The sequence below is a fragment of the Amphibalanus amphitrite genome, unplaced genomic scaffold (assembly GCF_019059575.1).
Source record: "Amphibalanus amphitrite isolate SeventyFive unplaced genomic scaffold, NRLGWU_Aamphi_draft 000252F_arrow, whole genome shotgun sequence".
Classification (NCBI taxonomy): Eukaryota; Metazoa; Arthropoda; class Thecostraca; order Balanomorpha; family Balanidae; genus Amphibalanus; species Amphibalanus amphitrite.
Window position 1 is genome coordinate 420610 of NW_024881747.1, and position 18945 is coordinate 439554.

General features: G+C 45.9%; 1 protein-coding gene across 1 annotated transcript in view; it reads right to left on the reverse strand.

Moving 5' to 3' along the window:
* The window catches only part of LOC122386457 (synaptotagmin-4-like), a 73471-nt gene extending 56698 nt beyond the window's left edge, over positions 1-16773 (reverse strand). Inside the window, exon 1 of the mRNA XM_043375654.1 lies at positions 16623-16773. Within this exon, the coding sequence (XP_043231589.1) occupies positions 16623-16674 (52 nt within the window). The 5' untranslated portion in view covers positions 16675-16773. The remainder of the gene's footprint in view (positions 1-16622) is intronic.
* Between the last annotated feature and the right edge of the window lie 2172 nt (positions 16774-18945).

The window sequence follows — 18945 nt, forward strand, 5'->3', positions numbered from 1 at the left end:
GTTTTTTTCGCGACATCTCCGTACACGCTGGCGATAGAGAGCTGAAACTTGGCATACCTGACCTTTGATTCAAGCCAGATCTTTTGACACCAACCGCATTTTTGGGTCAGGTCAAGTCACTGACCTATGACGTCATAAGTGAACCTCTGCACGGTCTTCAGATGTCGCTACTTCGTAACGCCCTCACTGCCAGAGGAGCTTTCACAGGAAAATGAAACTTACAGGATCTAGTATCCATTACGAGTCTCACAACTAATATCTCGGATTTTTCCTAAGGGTCATATGAGGTCAGGTAATTTTCGTGACCTCACTATTATAAGTCAATGGGGAAAAATTAAAACTGCTATTCTGGCGCCGGGAACGATCTCCAACAATCTCAAGCACACAGAATCGTGCTTTGATGCACTCTTTGCAAGGTAAGATGCGTCACTTTTGCAATGTTGACCTTACGTGATGTCATTTATGAAGTCATTAGGGTCATATTAGTTTTTCGTCAATAACCTCCGAGCACATTGAGCTAGCGAGTGGGAAAAGCCACCAATGGACTCAGTAAGACCTGCCGGATCGAATTATATGCGACATGACCTCCTCCGACCAACTTCGTGACCTGGGGGCGCTGACCTGACCGTGACCTGAGGTCAATACCCTAAATTGACCTCACTCAAACAAAAAGCATATCATTCGCCGTGCCTGAGCGAGGCGAACACAATGCTGCCAAAATCGCAGCTCTGCGGCCTTTCTTGCGAAGTAATTCACCAAAAACGGAACCATACCTTGGGGCACTTGACCTGACCTCAGAGGTCACTGGTTGACCTAGGACCTTAAAATCGGGACCTAGGACCTTAATATCGCGACGCGCTAGCTCTGCTAGGGGCGAAACGGCGAAGGGGGGTCGTAGCCGCCCCCCTCGGCCGGGGCGTACGTAGAAGATCAATAGGTCCGGCGAGGGTTAATTTTCATCCCTTCATCGGGCTGGATTCAATAAGCACAATAGGGATAGGTATTCATAGGCGCAGGAGCCGGGGGGGGGGCAGTGGGGGCAGCTTGCCCCCCCCCCCAACTCTGGGGCTGTGGGAGCGATGCCCCCACAGCTTTGAGACGGAATACCACACTTTTTTGCAAATGTTTTCTTTTTTGTTGAAAAAGCCAAGGGATGAAGATGAAAAATAAGTGGCCTAAACCGGTGAGAAAACTATATTTGGGGGTACCCTAGGTTGATCTCTATTATGGTGTGCCCCCCAAGTCTGAACGTAGACTAGTTCCCGCGCCCCTGTAGGTATTATCTAAGTAGGATACTATGCATGCTACGGAAAAATTCAGTCTGTCAGCCTGCCAGGTGCTGCATCTCATCCCGAACACGTCGGCATCGCGGCCGTGACCGAGAGCGGGCCGTGTCCGGAGTCGCGGCGCGTCGCAGTCCGCAGCGCCGCTCGATGCGCACCTAATTAGGCCGCGACCCGAGGGCTGTCACCGGTGTGGAACTACCGTGACCTTTGCGGGCCCCGGGGTTAATCACCGCAGTCGTCAAACACCGCCGCCAGAGGAGAGGTCCCCGGGGCCGGCGCCCACACAGGACGCACGGTCTGCCGAACGGCGCCCATTACGGCAGAGGCCCAGGGGCTACTGAGGATCCCCCTGAGTCAGAAACTCGGGAATAGCCGAGACGAGCTTCCGCAAGAGCATCCCTAGGCGCATGAGATAAAGGAACTTACGAACGGCTCCCTGGGCGTTGACTGGAATCCATGGGCAACAGACACTAGACAGTATATGATGAAGAAAGCACTTTCTCACAGTATCAGTGTTCCATCAGAGGCTGAGCGTATATCTAAAGCTCACCCGAAACCGATGCGGGTAGAACCAGGCAGCAAGTGTTCTCCGGTAACCCACAGTCATGTCAAGGTCAGAACTTCAACGATCTGTTAGTATGCTTGTATTCGAGTACCCACAGGCCAGGCCAATTTCTGCATTGCAGGATGTTGTAACTTGTATGCTCCAATGATTTCAGTAATTGACGTAAAACCGAACTTTTACTGCCTTTCGCGAGCCCGCAGTGTGGGGCGCTTCAACTTGAGCCTCAGAACTCAGAATTCAGAACAATGTAATGCTATCGGCACATGCATGGAATAGTTTCAAGGGGTTCCACAGATAATTGCAGGGTCGGCGCCCGGCGGTACTCTTTAAGTGATATGGGTGTCCATTATTTTAAAATCGGTTGATGCTCTCACAGACCTATTTGAAAAAATATGTCAAGAACTCAGGTGCTTCATACTTCAAGGCACTTCAAAATAAAGCACCAAGTGATGGTGGCTACTTCTAAGCCACAATCTGCAGGGGCACAGCTGAGTTTTTACTATTTAAGCTTGGTTTTTCCATATGTATGTGTAATGATTCGAGCGTTCTAAGGTCCATAGCTGTTGGCGCTCTTGCAAGTATTTGAAAGTCCGAAATTGAAAAACGGGTGTCACACTGATCTGAATGATCTCTCACAGATGACTGGGGAGGAGATGTCAGCATCATACCCGTTCTCTCAGAGATTCCTAAATGTTGGCTAACTCTGGTGTTAAGGCGTGCACTGGTAGAACCAATGTACGACCCCCCGCACGAGGGGCAACAGAATTTGTATATCACGCCAGAGCAGCACATTTTTGGAACTCTATCTTTGTGTTTGAAAAAAGAGCCAATCGTAAGTTGGTTCCTCAGGACGATACGAAATTGGGCATAAGGGTAGAAAGTAGTCAGTATATCGGTAATAGCATGTTTTAAAGCTTGAGACTGTTCTCCAAGGTACGGGAAAGTCACGTATTTGCAGAGCTTGGGCACATCAAAAGATGCTGGTACCCGATCGTATTGTTTGTTGAGGAATTTCCTCACTTCGAAATTGATTAGAGGAGCAGGAAAACCATTATTTTTGAAGAAAGTTCTCAGGAAATTAAGTTCACAGTCAAAAAGTCGATAACTGGAGCATAACTTGAAAGCTCTGTGGATGGCCGATTGCAGTACTGCCACCTTGATCGCCTTGGGAATAAAGCTAAAAAAACTTAAACCTAGTCCAGTGAATGACGGTTTCCTGAATACAGAGGTTACGAATCTGTCCCCAGACCTTGTGACGTTCACATCCAAGAATGGAAGTGTACCGTTTGTTTCTACTTCCCTAGTGAACTTTATCCTTGGGTGACGGCCGTTCAAGTATTGTAAGAATCGGTCGATATGCGAGGGGTGGTCAAAAATAAGAAAGCAGTCGTCGACATACCTGCGATAGTAGCTGGGTTTGAAGTCCACGGGGCAATCATCAAGCCATCTTTTCTCATGAAAACATAAAAAAATGTTGGCAAACGTAGGTCCTAGAGGGAGCCCCATTCCAACGCCATCTTTTTGCTTGTACAGGTCACCATCAAACAAGAAATACGAGTTCAGAACAGCAAGTTCGAGCATGGATTGGAAAAGACCCTTTGCGATACCGACGAATGTATCTTTGCCATCAAACAGAGAGTTAATGCATATCTCAATGGTTTCTCGGACCGGTACATTCGTAAATAAACTCTCAACATCAAAACTAGCCATGGTAGAATCTGAGCCTAATCTGATAGATTGAATATCGGATACGAACTGATAGCTATTTTTTATCGTGAACTGGTTCTCAGTGAGAGCTGAGCTAAAATGGGCACCAAAAATTTTGCAAGCTTATAGGTAGGCGTTCCACATGCGGCAAAGATCGGACGCATAGGAGTCAACAGCTTATGGACCTTAGGTAGACCATACAAAATTCCAGGGGTCGAGCCGGATACATACAGGCTGTTATACGTTTCAGATGAAATCGCGGCACACTTCTTCAGTTTCGCCAGCACTCTGTTCACCTTATCCTCCACCTGTAGTAACACTTTCTGCATGGGCTCCTTGATCAGAGTAAACTTAGAACAATCAGATAGTATACGTTTGACTTTCTCTTTGTAATCAGCCTTATCGAGAACAACTACACCCCTCCCCTTGTCTGGTTTCGTAACAACAATGGAGTCATCAGAAGCAAAACTTTTGAGCAGCTTAACATCGTTTTTTGACAAAACAGGTGAAAATACCTTGGATGGCTTAAAACCATGGTAGAAGTTGTAGGCAATCGTTCGTAGCCTTTGCTTGACGTCTTGGAACTTGAAACGTTGAGGAAGTTGAAGATTCGAAAGAGAAGATATCAGCCGTTCAAAGCAGAGAAAGTAGCTGAAGAAATCCAGTCGCCACACCGGAAGCTTAAATTCCAGTCCGAACGCTAGCAGAATCTTGACTCTTGGGGGTATGACTTTGGATGACAGGTTGTAAATGACTTGATCTGGGTCACAGGGCTTGATAAAGCCTGCTATACCAAGGCGTTGTAGCTTCCGAGAGTGAATAAGTTCATGTTTCTTGACAAAGTCAGACAGAATGTTTTTAGCGTCGCTGACGAGCCAGAAGTACTGAAAGAACGACAAAGTTCCATGTAACGACCGTCGTATGGAATCAACGTCTCTTTTTAAGATCCGTAATCTTCTTTTCTTGTAGTTGATCTCATTGTCTAGAAGTTCAGTTTGCCATGTTCGATAGAGTTTCGAATGTTGTAAGGACTTTCTGTACAGTTTAAACCGTAAGAACTTCGGAAAGATGTCATAAGTTTTGCAAGTTTCTAAAAACGTGATGTCCAGGTTGCATTTGGAATATGATAAGTTCCAAATGCAAATATGATATTATGATTTGGAATATGATTACTGCCTTGAGCTGTCTTTTGGTGAAGTTTCTTTTACTTCTACGACCAAAACATGAACGACTTTTCGATCATATCAAGAGATCACACAGAAGATCTACGTTCAAAGACGTTTTCAAACTGATCGATCATGAGAAGAAGGCCGCAAAATGCAACCTGGACATCACGTTTTTAGAAACTTGCAAAACTTATGACATCTTTCCGAAGTTCTTACGGTTTAAACTGTACAGAAAGTCCTTACAACATTCGAAACTCTATCGAACATGGCAAACTGAACTTCTAGACAATGAGATCAACTACAAGAAAAGAAGATTACGGATCTTAAAAAGAGACGTTGATTCCATACGACGGTCGTTACATGGAACTTTGTCGTTCTTTCAGTACTTCTGGCTCGTCAGCGACGCTAAAAACATTCTGTCTGACTTTGTCAAGAAACATGAACTTATTCACTCTCGGAAGCTACAACGCCTTGGTATAGCAGGCTTTATCAAGCCCTGTGACCCAGATCAAGTCATTTACAACCTGTCATCCAAAGTCATACCCCCAAGAGTCAAGATTCTGCTAGCGTTCGGACTGGAATTTAAGCTTCCGGTGTGGCGACTGGATTTCTTCAGCTACTTTCTCTGCTTTGAACGGCTGATATCTTCTCTTTCGAATCTTCAACTTCCTCAACGTTTCAAGTTCCAAGACGTCAAGCAAAGGCTACGAACGATTGCCTACAACTTCTACCATGGTTTTAAGCCATCCAAGGTATTTTCACCTGTTTTGTCAAAAAACGATGTTAAGCTGCTCAAAAGTTTTGCTTCTGATGACTCCATTGTTGTTACGAAACCAGACAAGGGGAGGGGTGTAGTTGTTCTCGATAAGGCTGATTACAAAGAGAAAGTCAAACGTATACTATCTGATTGTTCTAAGTTTACTCTGATCAAGGAGCCCATGCAGAAAGTGTTACTACAGGTGGAGGATAAGGTGAACAGAGTGCTGGCGAAACTGAAGAAGTGTGCCGCGATTTCATCTGAAACGTATAACAGCCTGTATGTATCCGGCTCGACCCCTGGAATTTTGTATGGTCTACCTAAGGTCCATAAGCTGTTGACTCCTATGCGTCCGATCTTTGCCGCATGTGGAACGCCTACCTATAAGCTTGCAAAATTTTTGGTGCCCATTTTAGCTCCTCTCACTGAGAACCAGTTCACGATAAAAAATAGCTATCAGTTCGTATCCGATATTCAATCTATCAGATTAGGCTCAGATTCTACCATGGCTAGTTTTGATGTTGAGAGTTTATTTACGAATGTACCGGTCCGAGAAACCATTGAGATATGCATTAACTCTCTGTTTGATGGCAAAGATACATTCGTCGGTATCGCAAAGGGTCTTTTCCAATCCATGCTCGAACTTGCTGTTCTGAACTCGTATTTCTTGTTTGATGGTGACCTGTACAAGCAAAAAGATGGCGTTGGAATGGGGCTCCCTCTAGGACCTACGTTTGCCAACATTTTTTTATGTTTTCATGAGAAAAGATGGCTTGATGATTGCCCCGTGGACTTCAAACCCAGCTACTATCGCAGGTATGTCGACGACTGCTTTCTTATTTTTGACCACCCCTCGCATATCGACCGATTCTTACAATACTTGAACGGCCGTCACCCAAGGATAAAGTTCACTAGGGAAGTAGAAACAAACGGTACACTTCCATTCTTGGATGTGAACGTCACAAGGTCTGGGGACAGATTCGTAACCTCTGTATTCAGGAAACCGTCATTCACTGGACTAGGTTTAAGTTTTTTTAGCTTTATTCCCAAGGCGATCAAGGTGGCAGTACTGCAATCGGCCATCCACAGAGCTTTCAAGTTATGCTCCAGTTATCGACTTTTTGACTGTGAACTTAATTTCCTGAGAACTTTCTTCAAAAATAATGGTTTTCCTGCTCCTCTAATCAATTTCGAAGTGAGGAAATTCCTCAACAAACAATACGATCGGGTACCAGCATCTTTTGATGTGCCCAAGCTCTGCAAATACGTGACTTTCCCGTACCTTGGAGAACAGTCTCAAGCTTTAAAACATGCTATTACCGATATACTGACTACTTTCTACCCTTATGCCCAATTTCGTATCGTCCTGAGGAACCAACTTACGATTGGCTCTTTTTTCAAACACAAAGATAGAGTTCCAAAAATGTGCTGCTCTGGCGTGATATACAAATTCTGTTGCCCCTCGTGCGGGGGGTCGTACATTGGTTCTACCAGTGCACGCCTTAACACCAGAGTTAGCCAACATTTAGGAATCTCTGAGAGAACGGGTATGATGCTGACATCTCCTCCCCAGTCATCTGTGAGAGATCATTCAGATCAGTGTGACACCCGTTTTTCAATTTCGGACTTTCAAATACTTGCAAGAGCGCCAACAGCTATGGACCTTAGAACGCTCGAATCATTACACATACATATGGAAAAACCAAGCTTAAATAGTAAAAACTCAGCTGTGCCCCTGCAGATTGTGGCTTAGAAGTAGCCACCATCACTTGGTGCTTTATTACGGAGCGAGCGAAGCGAGCGGAGTCTTACGTAGAATAACGGAAATTTCTGAGTATGAGCGGCCGGCCGGCCGGCCGGCCGGCCGGCCGGCCGGCCGTGCGGACGCTTTTGCGAGGCTTATATCTCAGCAACCACTTGACCGATTTACATGCGGTAATTTTTGTAGGGTAGCTTCATTCCTTCTACCAAGTATTGGACTATTCCCGATGCATGTGGGTGACCCCTTATGCACGTGCCACGTGCAAAACGAAGAGGTGTCAGTTTTGTAATTGTTGCAATATCTCGGTAACTACTTGGCCGATTGCGCTGAAAGTTGGCATGTAGGTAGGCACCCACTAGGCACTGCATGTCCATGTGCCAGAGTTGGGGTGCCGCTGCACGTGCGCACGTGCAGGGGTCGTTTCCAGATCTCGAGAACGGCTCGACCGATTGCGCTCAAATTTGGTACACAGTTAGGGACCGGTTACTAGGGTGCCGTGCACAAGTCAGTTGGGACCCATTTTGCACGTGCGCACGTGCAGGGTGCCGCTTCCAGATCTCGAGAACGGCTGGGCCGATTGTGCCCAAATTTGGCACATCGCTAGAGACCAGTCAGTAGGGTGCCGTGCACAAGTCAGTTGGAGGTACCCCCTCGAAATTTCGCACGTGCAAGACTCACCCCCTCGCTCGCTCCGTTAGTCGCCCCAAAAGGCGCTATACTGGTTTTGAAGTGCCTTGAAGTATGAAGCACCTGAGTTCTTGACATATTTTTTCAAATGGGTGTCCATTATTGTAGGGAACAGTACCGTTGGTAATTAAGATTGACGATACCAAGACTGGTTACAACTCACAATTACATCGAAGCAAGCCATTTAGGCACATGGTCTCCAGTGAGCTGCTCTAGCCAATATTATTCAACTGATTTAGTTGTTACAAACTCCAGCTGTAGATCAGTGTGGAAACATGAGAATACGTCAATTTATCTTCACCACAACCAAGATAAAAGTCAAACCAACTTGTGAGATGATGAATGCTTTTGAAAGTGATAGCGACGACATACGATGATCTCTCAATGCCACGACAGGAATAATATAATGTTGTAACTGTCGAGGACTTAACTCCACAAGAAATCGTTCGGGTCGGAGCTTTCGAATTGTAGTGTCTGTTCATGGTGCGCCTTGCATCCCGCAGGATACGTAGTTACGATTGGGGTGCAGTTCAAACATCATCTCTCAGCCACTCTTTGGTTAGAGTCTAGAGAGAACATTCACTGCTCTGTTCCTTCATTATCATTAGCGACAGAGGCTATCAGCCTAGTGTTTGGACTTGATCTACTTAACAGTCTTAAAAAAATCACACTTGTTAGAGATTAATGGTTAACACATTTAACCCTATTCCTGGCGGGCTCCGCCGGGACAAGAAACTGGCGGGGGGGGGGGGGCCGATTCGGCCCCCCCCTGAGATCTCGAGAACGAAGCAAGATAGCGACAAGCGGTAAACGGCATCGGATACGCATGGACAAGGTCTACAATTTTTACGAAGGTCATTTTCAGGTCAGGTCAAAGATGACGTCACAGGGGTCGAAAAAGTCAAAATGGCGGCGCTAGATATGGAGAGAGTTTTTCTCGAATAACTTTCGAATTAGTCAAGATAGGAACAAACTAAGGGCATCATCGTGATCCTCTCGTCAATCCGCATCGAATGATATATATGTTGACCTCGAAAGGTCAAGGTCAAAGGTTGACCTCAGGTCACGTGACCTCGAGGTCATCATGTATATCATTCGATGCGTCTTGACGAGCTGAACACAATGAGACCATCCACGCGTCTGTATCTTGTTCCTGTACGGAGTTATTGGCCAAAAACCTTTGGTGACCTTTGATGACGTCACATGACCTCACAGCTGCCCAACAGCAAAACAGACCTCAAGGTAGTGAAGGTTGATCGTATATGAAGTCATGTATGGTATATGGGGCCATTCCGACCCGTTTTAGTGGTAAAAACAGGGAGTTGATTTTTCCCCCATTGACTTATAATGGGGAGGTCGCGAAACTGACCTGACCTTAGGTCACCGATATCAAAATTCTGAGATATACAAATTGCACATACTGGTACCCTAACTAAAGCCTGAAGAGAAGAAATTGATCGGTCAAAAACTCTAGCTCTGGCGTGATTGCAAACTTTTCTGAGGTAGGGTCACCAAACCGCCTCTGGTGACCTGACCTGAGGTCAGATCAACTCAAAATTTTCAGACATGTTGCGTAGAAGCCTTTTAGGAAAAGTCAGAAAATTTGAGCTTCCTAGCTCAACGCGTTTGGGAGAAATAACCAAAAAACCTCAGGGGGGCTCCTGAGGCCCCCGCCAGGAATAGGGTTAAAGCCTTTTTAGTTGCTCTTTTGCTATATGAATACGTCTGTGAGAGATAAATTTGTATGGGTCGCGGACGTATTGAAGGACGTCTGTGCACCTAAAAACAATCAAATCACTTCGGTAACAAATTCCCAGCTCCAACAGAAAAAAAATTAAGAGCCGTTTTGGGTCACACAGCCAAAATAACCGGCAGTATGACGACAATATGTCGGCGTCTCTCATCCAACGGTCTCAAACTGTAATAGTCACTTTGATGCTAAAACGGGACTCAACGCACTGAGAGCGATCTGAGCGATATGGGAGCACATAACAAGACCCTGTCTATTTATACCTTCATCCAATAACATCATTCCAGTGATCGATAGGCTGGTCAGAGACCATTGGAGGTCTGCTGACGGATTCAACGTCAGTTTTCTAAATACTTGCAATACGGGCATTGCAAGTTTCTTAGTTGTTTCTTAGTTGTCCGAAATGCAGCCAATTTCGTTTTCTGATGAAGTCAGTACTAAGATAATTGTGCGACACAAGATTTGCTGCTCAACTCGAGGAAAGTTCAGTGATAACCCCTTCACGCATATTTTTTCTCAGGAACTACAAATAGAATGCCCTGCAGGATTGCATAATGATTGCATCCCGCTCTTAAATGAAACTTTGCCCTGACTCTTCCAGATCTTTAAAGCAACAGCAGTCTCCTCCATGCCCTTGCAGATCTGAGCTATCGATCTTTAAAGGTAGTGTGCCAGCTTTCCTGGACCGTATGGAGTTAATGGCCCAGATAAGGAGAACCGGATTTTTAGAACTTATCCATACCTTCAAAACTCATGGAAACTTCTTAAAGGAAGGGTGCCACCTTTTGGACACAACGCAGTTTTTACAAGATTAGCCTCACATGAACCTAAAAACCGGCTTCACTTACCTATGCTCGAGACGGTCAGCATTGAATCCGCACGTGAAGTTATCATTTGCGAGTTTTGCTGCCAGCATTCGGGCAGGCAAAAATCTTCAGCACTATTTCCTCGTCGTGTTAAGGGTATTTTATAAAACATGAAATCAGCAAAGGTATGTATAAAAGTTATACTTTTGAAGCATGTTTTATCATTTTGAAAGGGTATATTTTTTCTTTATGGTATACACTTAAGTTTTAAAATTTTAATTGGGAAGTTTTTCTAGTAAGTTGCATGAAGGGTGAAGGGTTCCATAGATCTCTTAAGCATTGTAAAGGAAAAACCTTTACTCGACTTATTTGATGTTCTTTAACTGTTGGCAAATATGGCCAACAGTTACCTACTTGGTTACCTACAACTTAGTTCAAATCATGTTATCTTCTTCCTTTTTATTTGTTCATCTTTTTGTCTCAGTTGCGCCATCAATGCAAATGGCAGCATGGGTGAAACTTTGACATCACCATTGGGGTCCCAAACGTCCAAGGGGGCCTCCATTTAGTGGGGGCCTCCAAGCAATTAGGGGCCTCCAATTGCGGAAGCGGTAATTTACGAAACACGTCAGGGCCTCCTCTAAGAAATTTTCACTGGGGGACCAGAGGCTCAGAAGCCAAACCTAGGGTACCCCCAAATCCAGTTTTCTCATTGGATTTAGGCGACTTATTTTTCGTCACAGCCCGGATGCCATGATTTTTTTTTTTTTTTTAATATTAATAAAGAAATGGTAGGTCACCTGACCTTACTCATGGATCCAGGCCAGCAGGATGACATTGTATGTAAATATCCCCCGCGTCGACCGAAATCGACGAAAATTTCTGGCTTTTTCACTTTCGACAATAAAACAAAAACCCTTTATTATAAAAAAAAGAATTTAACGGCACAGCATTGCGCAAGGAATCTAACCGACCCCAGAAAGTGTGAGGGTTAACCCTAGCCCGCACCTGGGGGGAGGGTTGCCACCAGGGGCGGAGCTTCCTATTCAGTTGGTGGGGCGGCTGCCCCACCAACTTGCCGTTTTGCCCCACCAATAAGCGTTTTGCCCCACCAACTTAAGCTGACTTTTAGGATTCTGTTGCATACCTAACCAATCTTTTTCGCATTGGGGAGCTTTGAAGTGTCTGTCTGATGTCAAACATTATCTCTGTAATGAAAAGAATCGAGTCAGTGTTGCACTTTATCTAGCTCAACAATTGGACACTGTAAGTTTGACTAGGTACTTTATGCCCCACCAACTTCCCTGGAAAAGCTCCACCCATGGTTGCCACCCCCAAGTTAGTTTTTCTGCTCTACACTGAACATTTTTTAAGCTAGAAATCTGATTTTTGGATAGCTGCTTTTCTATCTTTTCTCAGCGTCCATTGAAAATTTCAAGTTTCTGTGGCTTTTGGGTTTGGAGATATGATCTTGTTCTTCAGGTCATGTCATGACCTAAATGACTGATACCCAATATCTTACGTTGGCTATGGGCCTTGTGAGCTTTTGAGGCACCTTGATGTCCGTAGTTGCGGCGCCCGCCACGGGCGGCGCTGGCCCGGCGAGCGGCGGTGACCCGACCGCCAATCTTACCTCCCACCTATCATTGAACATGTTGTTCTGCCGTCTGCGATGTACAGATGTCAGGGTCAGGGTACATCAGTACATACACAGACATACACAGACATACAAACACATATCATTGACCTTGACCTAACTTGACGTGAAATGACCACAGCCAGCAAATTAGTCGGATAGTGTGACAAAGAGCTGTTCTAGCTGGCTTAGCACCAATACGGCAGCGTCATCGGTATATGATGGGTTGGCCCGCTGCTTGTGTAGGTATTTTATTCGACATCACCACAATTTATTCAAACAAAATTTTAAGCTTCGCAGTCAAGAGCAACATATTCTTTGGGAAGAGACGAATCCAATGATACCAAATTTTACCTCATCAAGCAGTCATTGACCTTCCAGGTCAGGTCAAACTAAAGAACGTTGCTGTTTGGGGTCACCGTTGCCCGTTGGAATATCACGTGCGCTGCTCATCATATACCGATGACGCTGCCGTATTGTGGTGCCAAGCCAGCTAGAACCTCTTTGTCACACTATCCGACTAGGTTTTTGCTGGCTGTGGTCATTTCAGGTCAAGTAAGGTCAAGGTCAATGATATGTGTTTGTATGTCTGTGTGTGTGTCTGTGTGTATACTGATGTGTGCACCGATTACGAATGTGTCCCTATAGCATGAGATCATGAACTGAGCTTTTACCAAATATACAAATATAACTTCACGAAAGTAATATATATGTTTTCAAATATAACCTTATGTTCAATTATTGCGAAATGCAAAAGGTTCCAAAATTAATTACAAAATGAATATATTTCGGACACTGTCCTTCTTCAGTTCAGAATTGCAAATTAAATCCTATTTAATTTGCAATTCCGAACTGAAGAAGGACAGTGTCCGAAATATATTCATTTTGTAATTAATTTTGGAACCTTTTGCATTTCGCAATCATTGAACATAAGGTTATATTTGAAAACATATATATGTCATAATGCTGTTCATACAAGTACTTCGCCATTTACTTGCAATTCACGAAAGTAAATTCAGCTCGCCTAAAACGCAAAATTTTTAGATGACCTAGGCTGACCTTGACCCTGACCCTAGCGTCTCTACATCATCGAACAACATGTTCCATGATAGGTGGGAGGTAAGACTGGCAAAAAAGGCCGAAATCAAGGTGTCAAAAGCTCATAAGACCCATAGCCAACGCAAGATATTGGGTATTTGTCACTTGGGTTATGAGATCACCTGAAGAATAAGGTCATATCTCCGAAACCAAAACCACAGAAACTTGGAATTTTCAATGGACGCTAAGAAAGGATAGAGAAGCAGCTATAGCTATACGAAACATCCGACTTCTAGCAATCAAAATGTCGAGTGCAGAACAGAAAAAAACCCTGGGGGGGGGGGTGGCAACCACTGCCCCCCATGTGCGGGCGAGGATTAAATAATTTGAATATCAGGAAAACAATTTATTCAAACAGGTATTCCAACAGAGTCCCGCTTTTTATAGGTGACCTCCGATTTGTGTACCTGGCCTCTAAGTTGCCCAGGGGCCTCTTATTTGTAGGTACATACAGAACAGAGAGCCTCCTACTTCGACTACTTGCACAGAGAGCCTCCTTTTTGTACATAGGTACAGCTAAGCTTCTACAGGTCGAGCGCCGGCCTCCTATTTGTACGTACAGCAGAGAACCTCCTACTGTTACAGAGGGCCTCCTATTTGTCTAGGGGGCCTCCTATAGCTTAATGGCGCCTCCTATTTGTCCAAGTGGCCTCCTATTCGTCTAGGGGGCCTCATATTTGTCCAGGAGGCCTCCTGTTTGTCCAGAAGGTCTCCTATTTATCCAGGGGGCTTCTATTTTCCAGGGGGCCTCCTCTTTATCCAGGGGGCTTCCTACGTGTTCAGGGGCCTCCTATTTGTCCAGGGGCCTCCTATTTATCCAGGGGTCTTCTATTCGACCAGGGGTCTCATAATTGTGCAGGGGCCTCTTATTTGTCTTACCCGTTCTTTTACCCGCTCTTTTCATCTGTTTTTATTCGTATTGACGCAGTGTGACTCGGGTGCGGAAGAGCCATTGTATGGTGGATGTACCTATGAATACATTGATTGATTAATTGATTGTCCAGGGGTCTCCTACTTGGGCCTCCTATTCGTACAGAGGGCCTCTAGCTCCTACTTGTCCATGGGGGCTCCTATTTGTTCAAGAGGCCCCCTATTTGTACAGGGGGCCTCCTATTTGTCCAAGCGGCTGTTATTTTCCTAGGGGGCCTCCTATTTGCCCAAGAGCCCTCCTATTTGTCCAGCGGGCCTCCTACTTGTTCAGGGGGCCTCCTATTTGTCCAGGGGGCCTCCTATTGGTTAAAGTAGCCTCCTATTTATCCAGAGGGCTCCTATTTTTAGGGGGCCTCTTATTTATCCAGGGGCCTCCTTCTTGTTCAGAGGGCCTCCTATTTATCCAGGGGCCTTATATTCGTCCAGGGGGCCTCCTATTTGTCCAGGGGGCCTCCTAATTGTCCAGGGGGCCTCCTTTTGTGAAAGGGGCCTCCTATTTGTCCAGGGGGCTCCTAATTGTCCAGGGGGCCTCCTTTTGTGAAAGGGGCCTCCTGTTTGTCTAGGTCTAGGGCCTCCTAGTTGTCCAGGCCCAGGGGCCTCCTATTCGTACAGAGGGGGCCTCCTATGTCCAATACTTGTCCATGGGGCCTCCTACTTGTTTAGGGGGCCTCCTACTTATTCAGGGGGCCTCCTATTTGTCCAGGGAGCCTCCCATTTGTCCAACAGGGCCTCCGATTTGTCCAAGGGGTCTCCTATTTATACAGAGAACCTTCCATATGAACATCGGACCTCCGTTTGTAAAGTAGCTGGTGCGTCTCGGGGGCCTCCACTATTGGGGTCCCAAAATGACAATTGGGGTCCCAAATGTTCGCACTGGGGTCCCACATGGGACCTCGAAAGTATACAAAGTTACACCCATGAATGGCAGAATGATATGTTGCCATGACAACAGGATATGCCAGCCGTCCTAGCTGCCACATCAAACGACCTTGAGTTGTAGTGGTGATGCAAACAACGATTTTTTTTTTTTGGCCAATGTATTAAATGCAATGTTTCGGTTTTTTGTATATTGTGGACGCGCTAACCACGTCTAAAAATTCAAATAAGTAAAATAGATTCATAGAACAAAAATTTCGGAAGGTGGCACCCTTCCTTTAAATTCTTCAAATTTTGAGTACCCCAGTGCGAAATTCGCCCCGACGGGTTGTCGGTCGTACCCCAACCACATTTCACACCACTATGAACAATAAATGCACACACTGAAATCGCTATTACCGATATGCTCATCCAATCAAGTTTCGATAAACCCGTTCATCATCATCTCCTGCGGTTTCGAACACGCCTGTTAGGTGGTGCGGTAGACCGCACCCAAAGCCAGGGCCCCGGTAACGTGAGGTAGCCGAGTTGGGGCAGCGTGCGCTGACCCAAGCCGGGGCCGCGCGTCCTCCCGGTGTCATGTGATAGCCCAGGGCTGCCCGCGGGGATGCGGTAGACCGCGCCCAAAGCTGCGGCCCCGGCTTGGGTCAGCGCACACTGCCCCGACTCGGCTACCTCACGTTACCGGGGCCCTGGCTTTGGGCGCGGCTTCTGCTCATACTTTGTGGTGCGGTGGTGGTGCGTCGGGCCGCGCGCTCTGACTTCGGCCAAGAAAAATGCGTCAGCTGATCATTGTCATTTCTGCCACTTGCGTGTGGTGAAATGGGGTCATAACTTAAGAGACGGCTTTTTCATATCAATTATTTTACATAAAATCATATTTCAAACCATAAATAATGTTCGACAGCCAAATAAAAGAAATAATACCAATACAGGCTTACAGTTTAAGGCTAGACATTGTGTTGTCTACGATTAGACAGCTGATAACTCATTCCCGTACGTCGTAACTCTATAATGACCTTTGCTTATTGTCACATGTGTGCCGCATTCGCGATTGTTGCCGACGCCTGTTTGCAGGTCAGTCCACTACAGTTGTTATAAATATCGAAAAACCGATAAACTTTTAGGCGAAAAAGGCACTATTCCAGGCCCATTTTTGATTTTTTTTGCGATAATAGGTAAAAACAGAAGCTTCTTATCCTAGGAAAAATAAAATGGGAAATCTTTTAAAGGTGGCACACTACCTTTAATCCATTGATCCATATCGCGGATCGATGTGAGCCAGGCCCGGTCAAGGCTCCCCACGCTCCAACAAAGACCGCCAGCCGTCTCTGCAGAGACTTCCGTCCATCTGCCGTCCATCGGCTCTTACCATACGTTAGGCTGAAGGCTCCCCGTCTGGCTGCCACAGCCCTCCACCCGCCCCGCCGAGTGGCCTGTCCCACCGGCCAACAGCCGGTCTTTCTCACCAGCCGATGTGCCGATAGCGTCGGGCGAGTGCCGTGCTCTGGCCAATAGCCGGCCGATCGACCGTGGACGGCCGAGGTGACCGGAGGTGACCCCGCCCGACCCCTTGGCGCTCAGCGCGGTACTCACGGCTCGCCGGCGTCTGCAGCTGCTCCTTCAGCACGCTGTCCAGCCTGGTCATGGCGCTGATCTGGCGGCCCGGCCGCAGCGCTCCGGGATGAAGGACGACACTGGAGCGGGCGCCGTGCCGCTCGGCCGGGCTCCGCGCCGCGTCGTCGCCGCCGACGACCCCCGGCCGGCCGCCCACGCGTCGTCGGCGCCGCGCACGAATCAATTCGCAGCTCGGATGTGACGTCATCGGACAGCTGACGGCGGTCATCGGCGGCTCTGGTTGTGTCAGATGACAGGTGATGGCGGTCATTGGCGGCTGGCAATGTCAGGTGACAGCTGACGACGGTCATGTCTGGCTGGTGGCTAATGGCGGCTGGCAGTGTCAGGCAGATGACAGTGGTCATTGGTGACTGGCTGGGTCAGATGACAGCTGACATGTTAGATGGTAGTTCACGGCGGTCATCGGTGGCCGACAGGTGACCAATGACAGCTGACAGTGTCAGATGTCAAATGTCTTCAGCGAATGAGCTCAAGCAAGCTTCGCTAGTCAACCAAGCCAGCAATCCTCAGCATCGACTCATACCATCCTGACGAGTTGCATGCAACGCATGCGAAACGTTCCCGCGCAAATAAGAGCATACTGATACCTAAGCTTGCAAACGCTCCAAGATCCCCCTTATGAAGCGGAACGATTACGTTCAATATATTATCGTAAAGCATCCTTTTTTTAATAGTAAATGTGAAGAATTATCGAATAAGATACAGAAGGATTACTTAAAAATGATCCATTGTCTTTTAAAACTATCGATGAAAACAAATATCTTCAAATAGATGAGCATCCTAGGTAAGTACAAAAAGAAATGGGTAGGCACACAGTACTAACACCAAAACACAGACCTTGTAGATAGGTCACCTGTTCGTACTTGCACATAAACCATTGGATGTAAGGAAAGAAGACACTATACATGACATTTTCACCAATCCAACAAATGATTTGAAGGACTTGAGCGTAAGCGTCGCGATAAAATGTTCACGCCTTCTCAAAGAAAATGCTGGAAGTCGGAACAGATCAACAGACAAGAGGCAGTACCAAGCGAAGTGAAAATTTGACTATTTGCGAGTCGCCAGTTGCGATAGGGAGAAGGCTAGCGCTGCCTGTGTCCGCCGGTCGCCTGCTGCATCTTCAGCCCTCTCCTTATTCATCCTCGATCTGCAGGGTCACCCGGTCGACCGTTCAGTCAATCACTGTCGTTATGGTAGCCAAAAGAAACATAATTTTTTCACAATTATCTTTCATTCCAATCATTTTTGTCGCCCTACGAGATCCAATAATTTTATGTGGCGTTATTCGTTTACTATATCACAATATCTACCATTTTCACCATTCATTGCAACAATGGTGAGCGTGGTGACCGAAGATGTCATGTAACTATAATGAACAATTAATTTGCGAATATTGCAAGTTAAATAAACTAGGGTAGTGTGGGGTAATTTGAACATATTTTTACGTCTTCTCCATTGTACCAAATTCCAGTTCAACCCTGGATGAAGAAAAACTGCTTCAGTAGCGCAAGCGTCACTTGCTTTCACCATGCAAGCCTCATTTTTGGACGAGCCGAGCATACCTTGAATAGCATAGCCTCACTTCTCCACCAAGTCACGGTGTGTTCAAATTGCCCCACCGTGGGGTAATTTGAACATACTGCCTTTACCTGTCATAAAAACGATAGTCTCGCCAGCACCGATGTTGTTTGACCCATAAACAAATAGGCAGAACAATTCTAAACATACCTTCACTTGAAAAATCAACACAACAGCAAAAATAACAGTTGCAGAGTATCAATATCTGCACGCTGCACACCGGTCAGTTGACAGAATTCGCCCCTTTTCAATTAACAGAACGTCTATCATTTTTGTTCGATAAAAACTCTCCCAACCGTACTACATCTGTTAAAGTGGTGCCAATCGAAACCTGGACATTTGGAGTTCTGATTTTGTCCAATGTCCAATTCGGAATTGGTTGGACAAAGGTAGCAGACTGGACAACATTGGACGATGGCTTGCTACACTTCAGCGCTTTTTATAAAGTAATCGTGCATAGCATTAATTGGCGAATGGAAAGCTTGTTAAGCTGTCAATATAATGAAAACTTTTCGGCTGGTAAAATTACATGATAAGCAATATAAATGACGGTTTTGAGTGTTGATAGCTGCATAAATTTTCGGACATATTTGGACAAATAGTTGACTTTAACATTTTTGGACGGAAAATCAACAAAAATGCCGGACATTAGACGGATATTAGACGTAAATTTTCTTAAACTGGCATCACTTATCTGCTA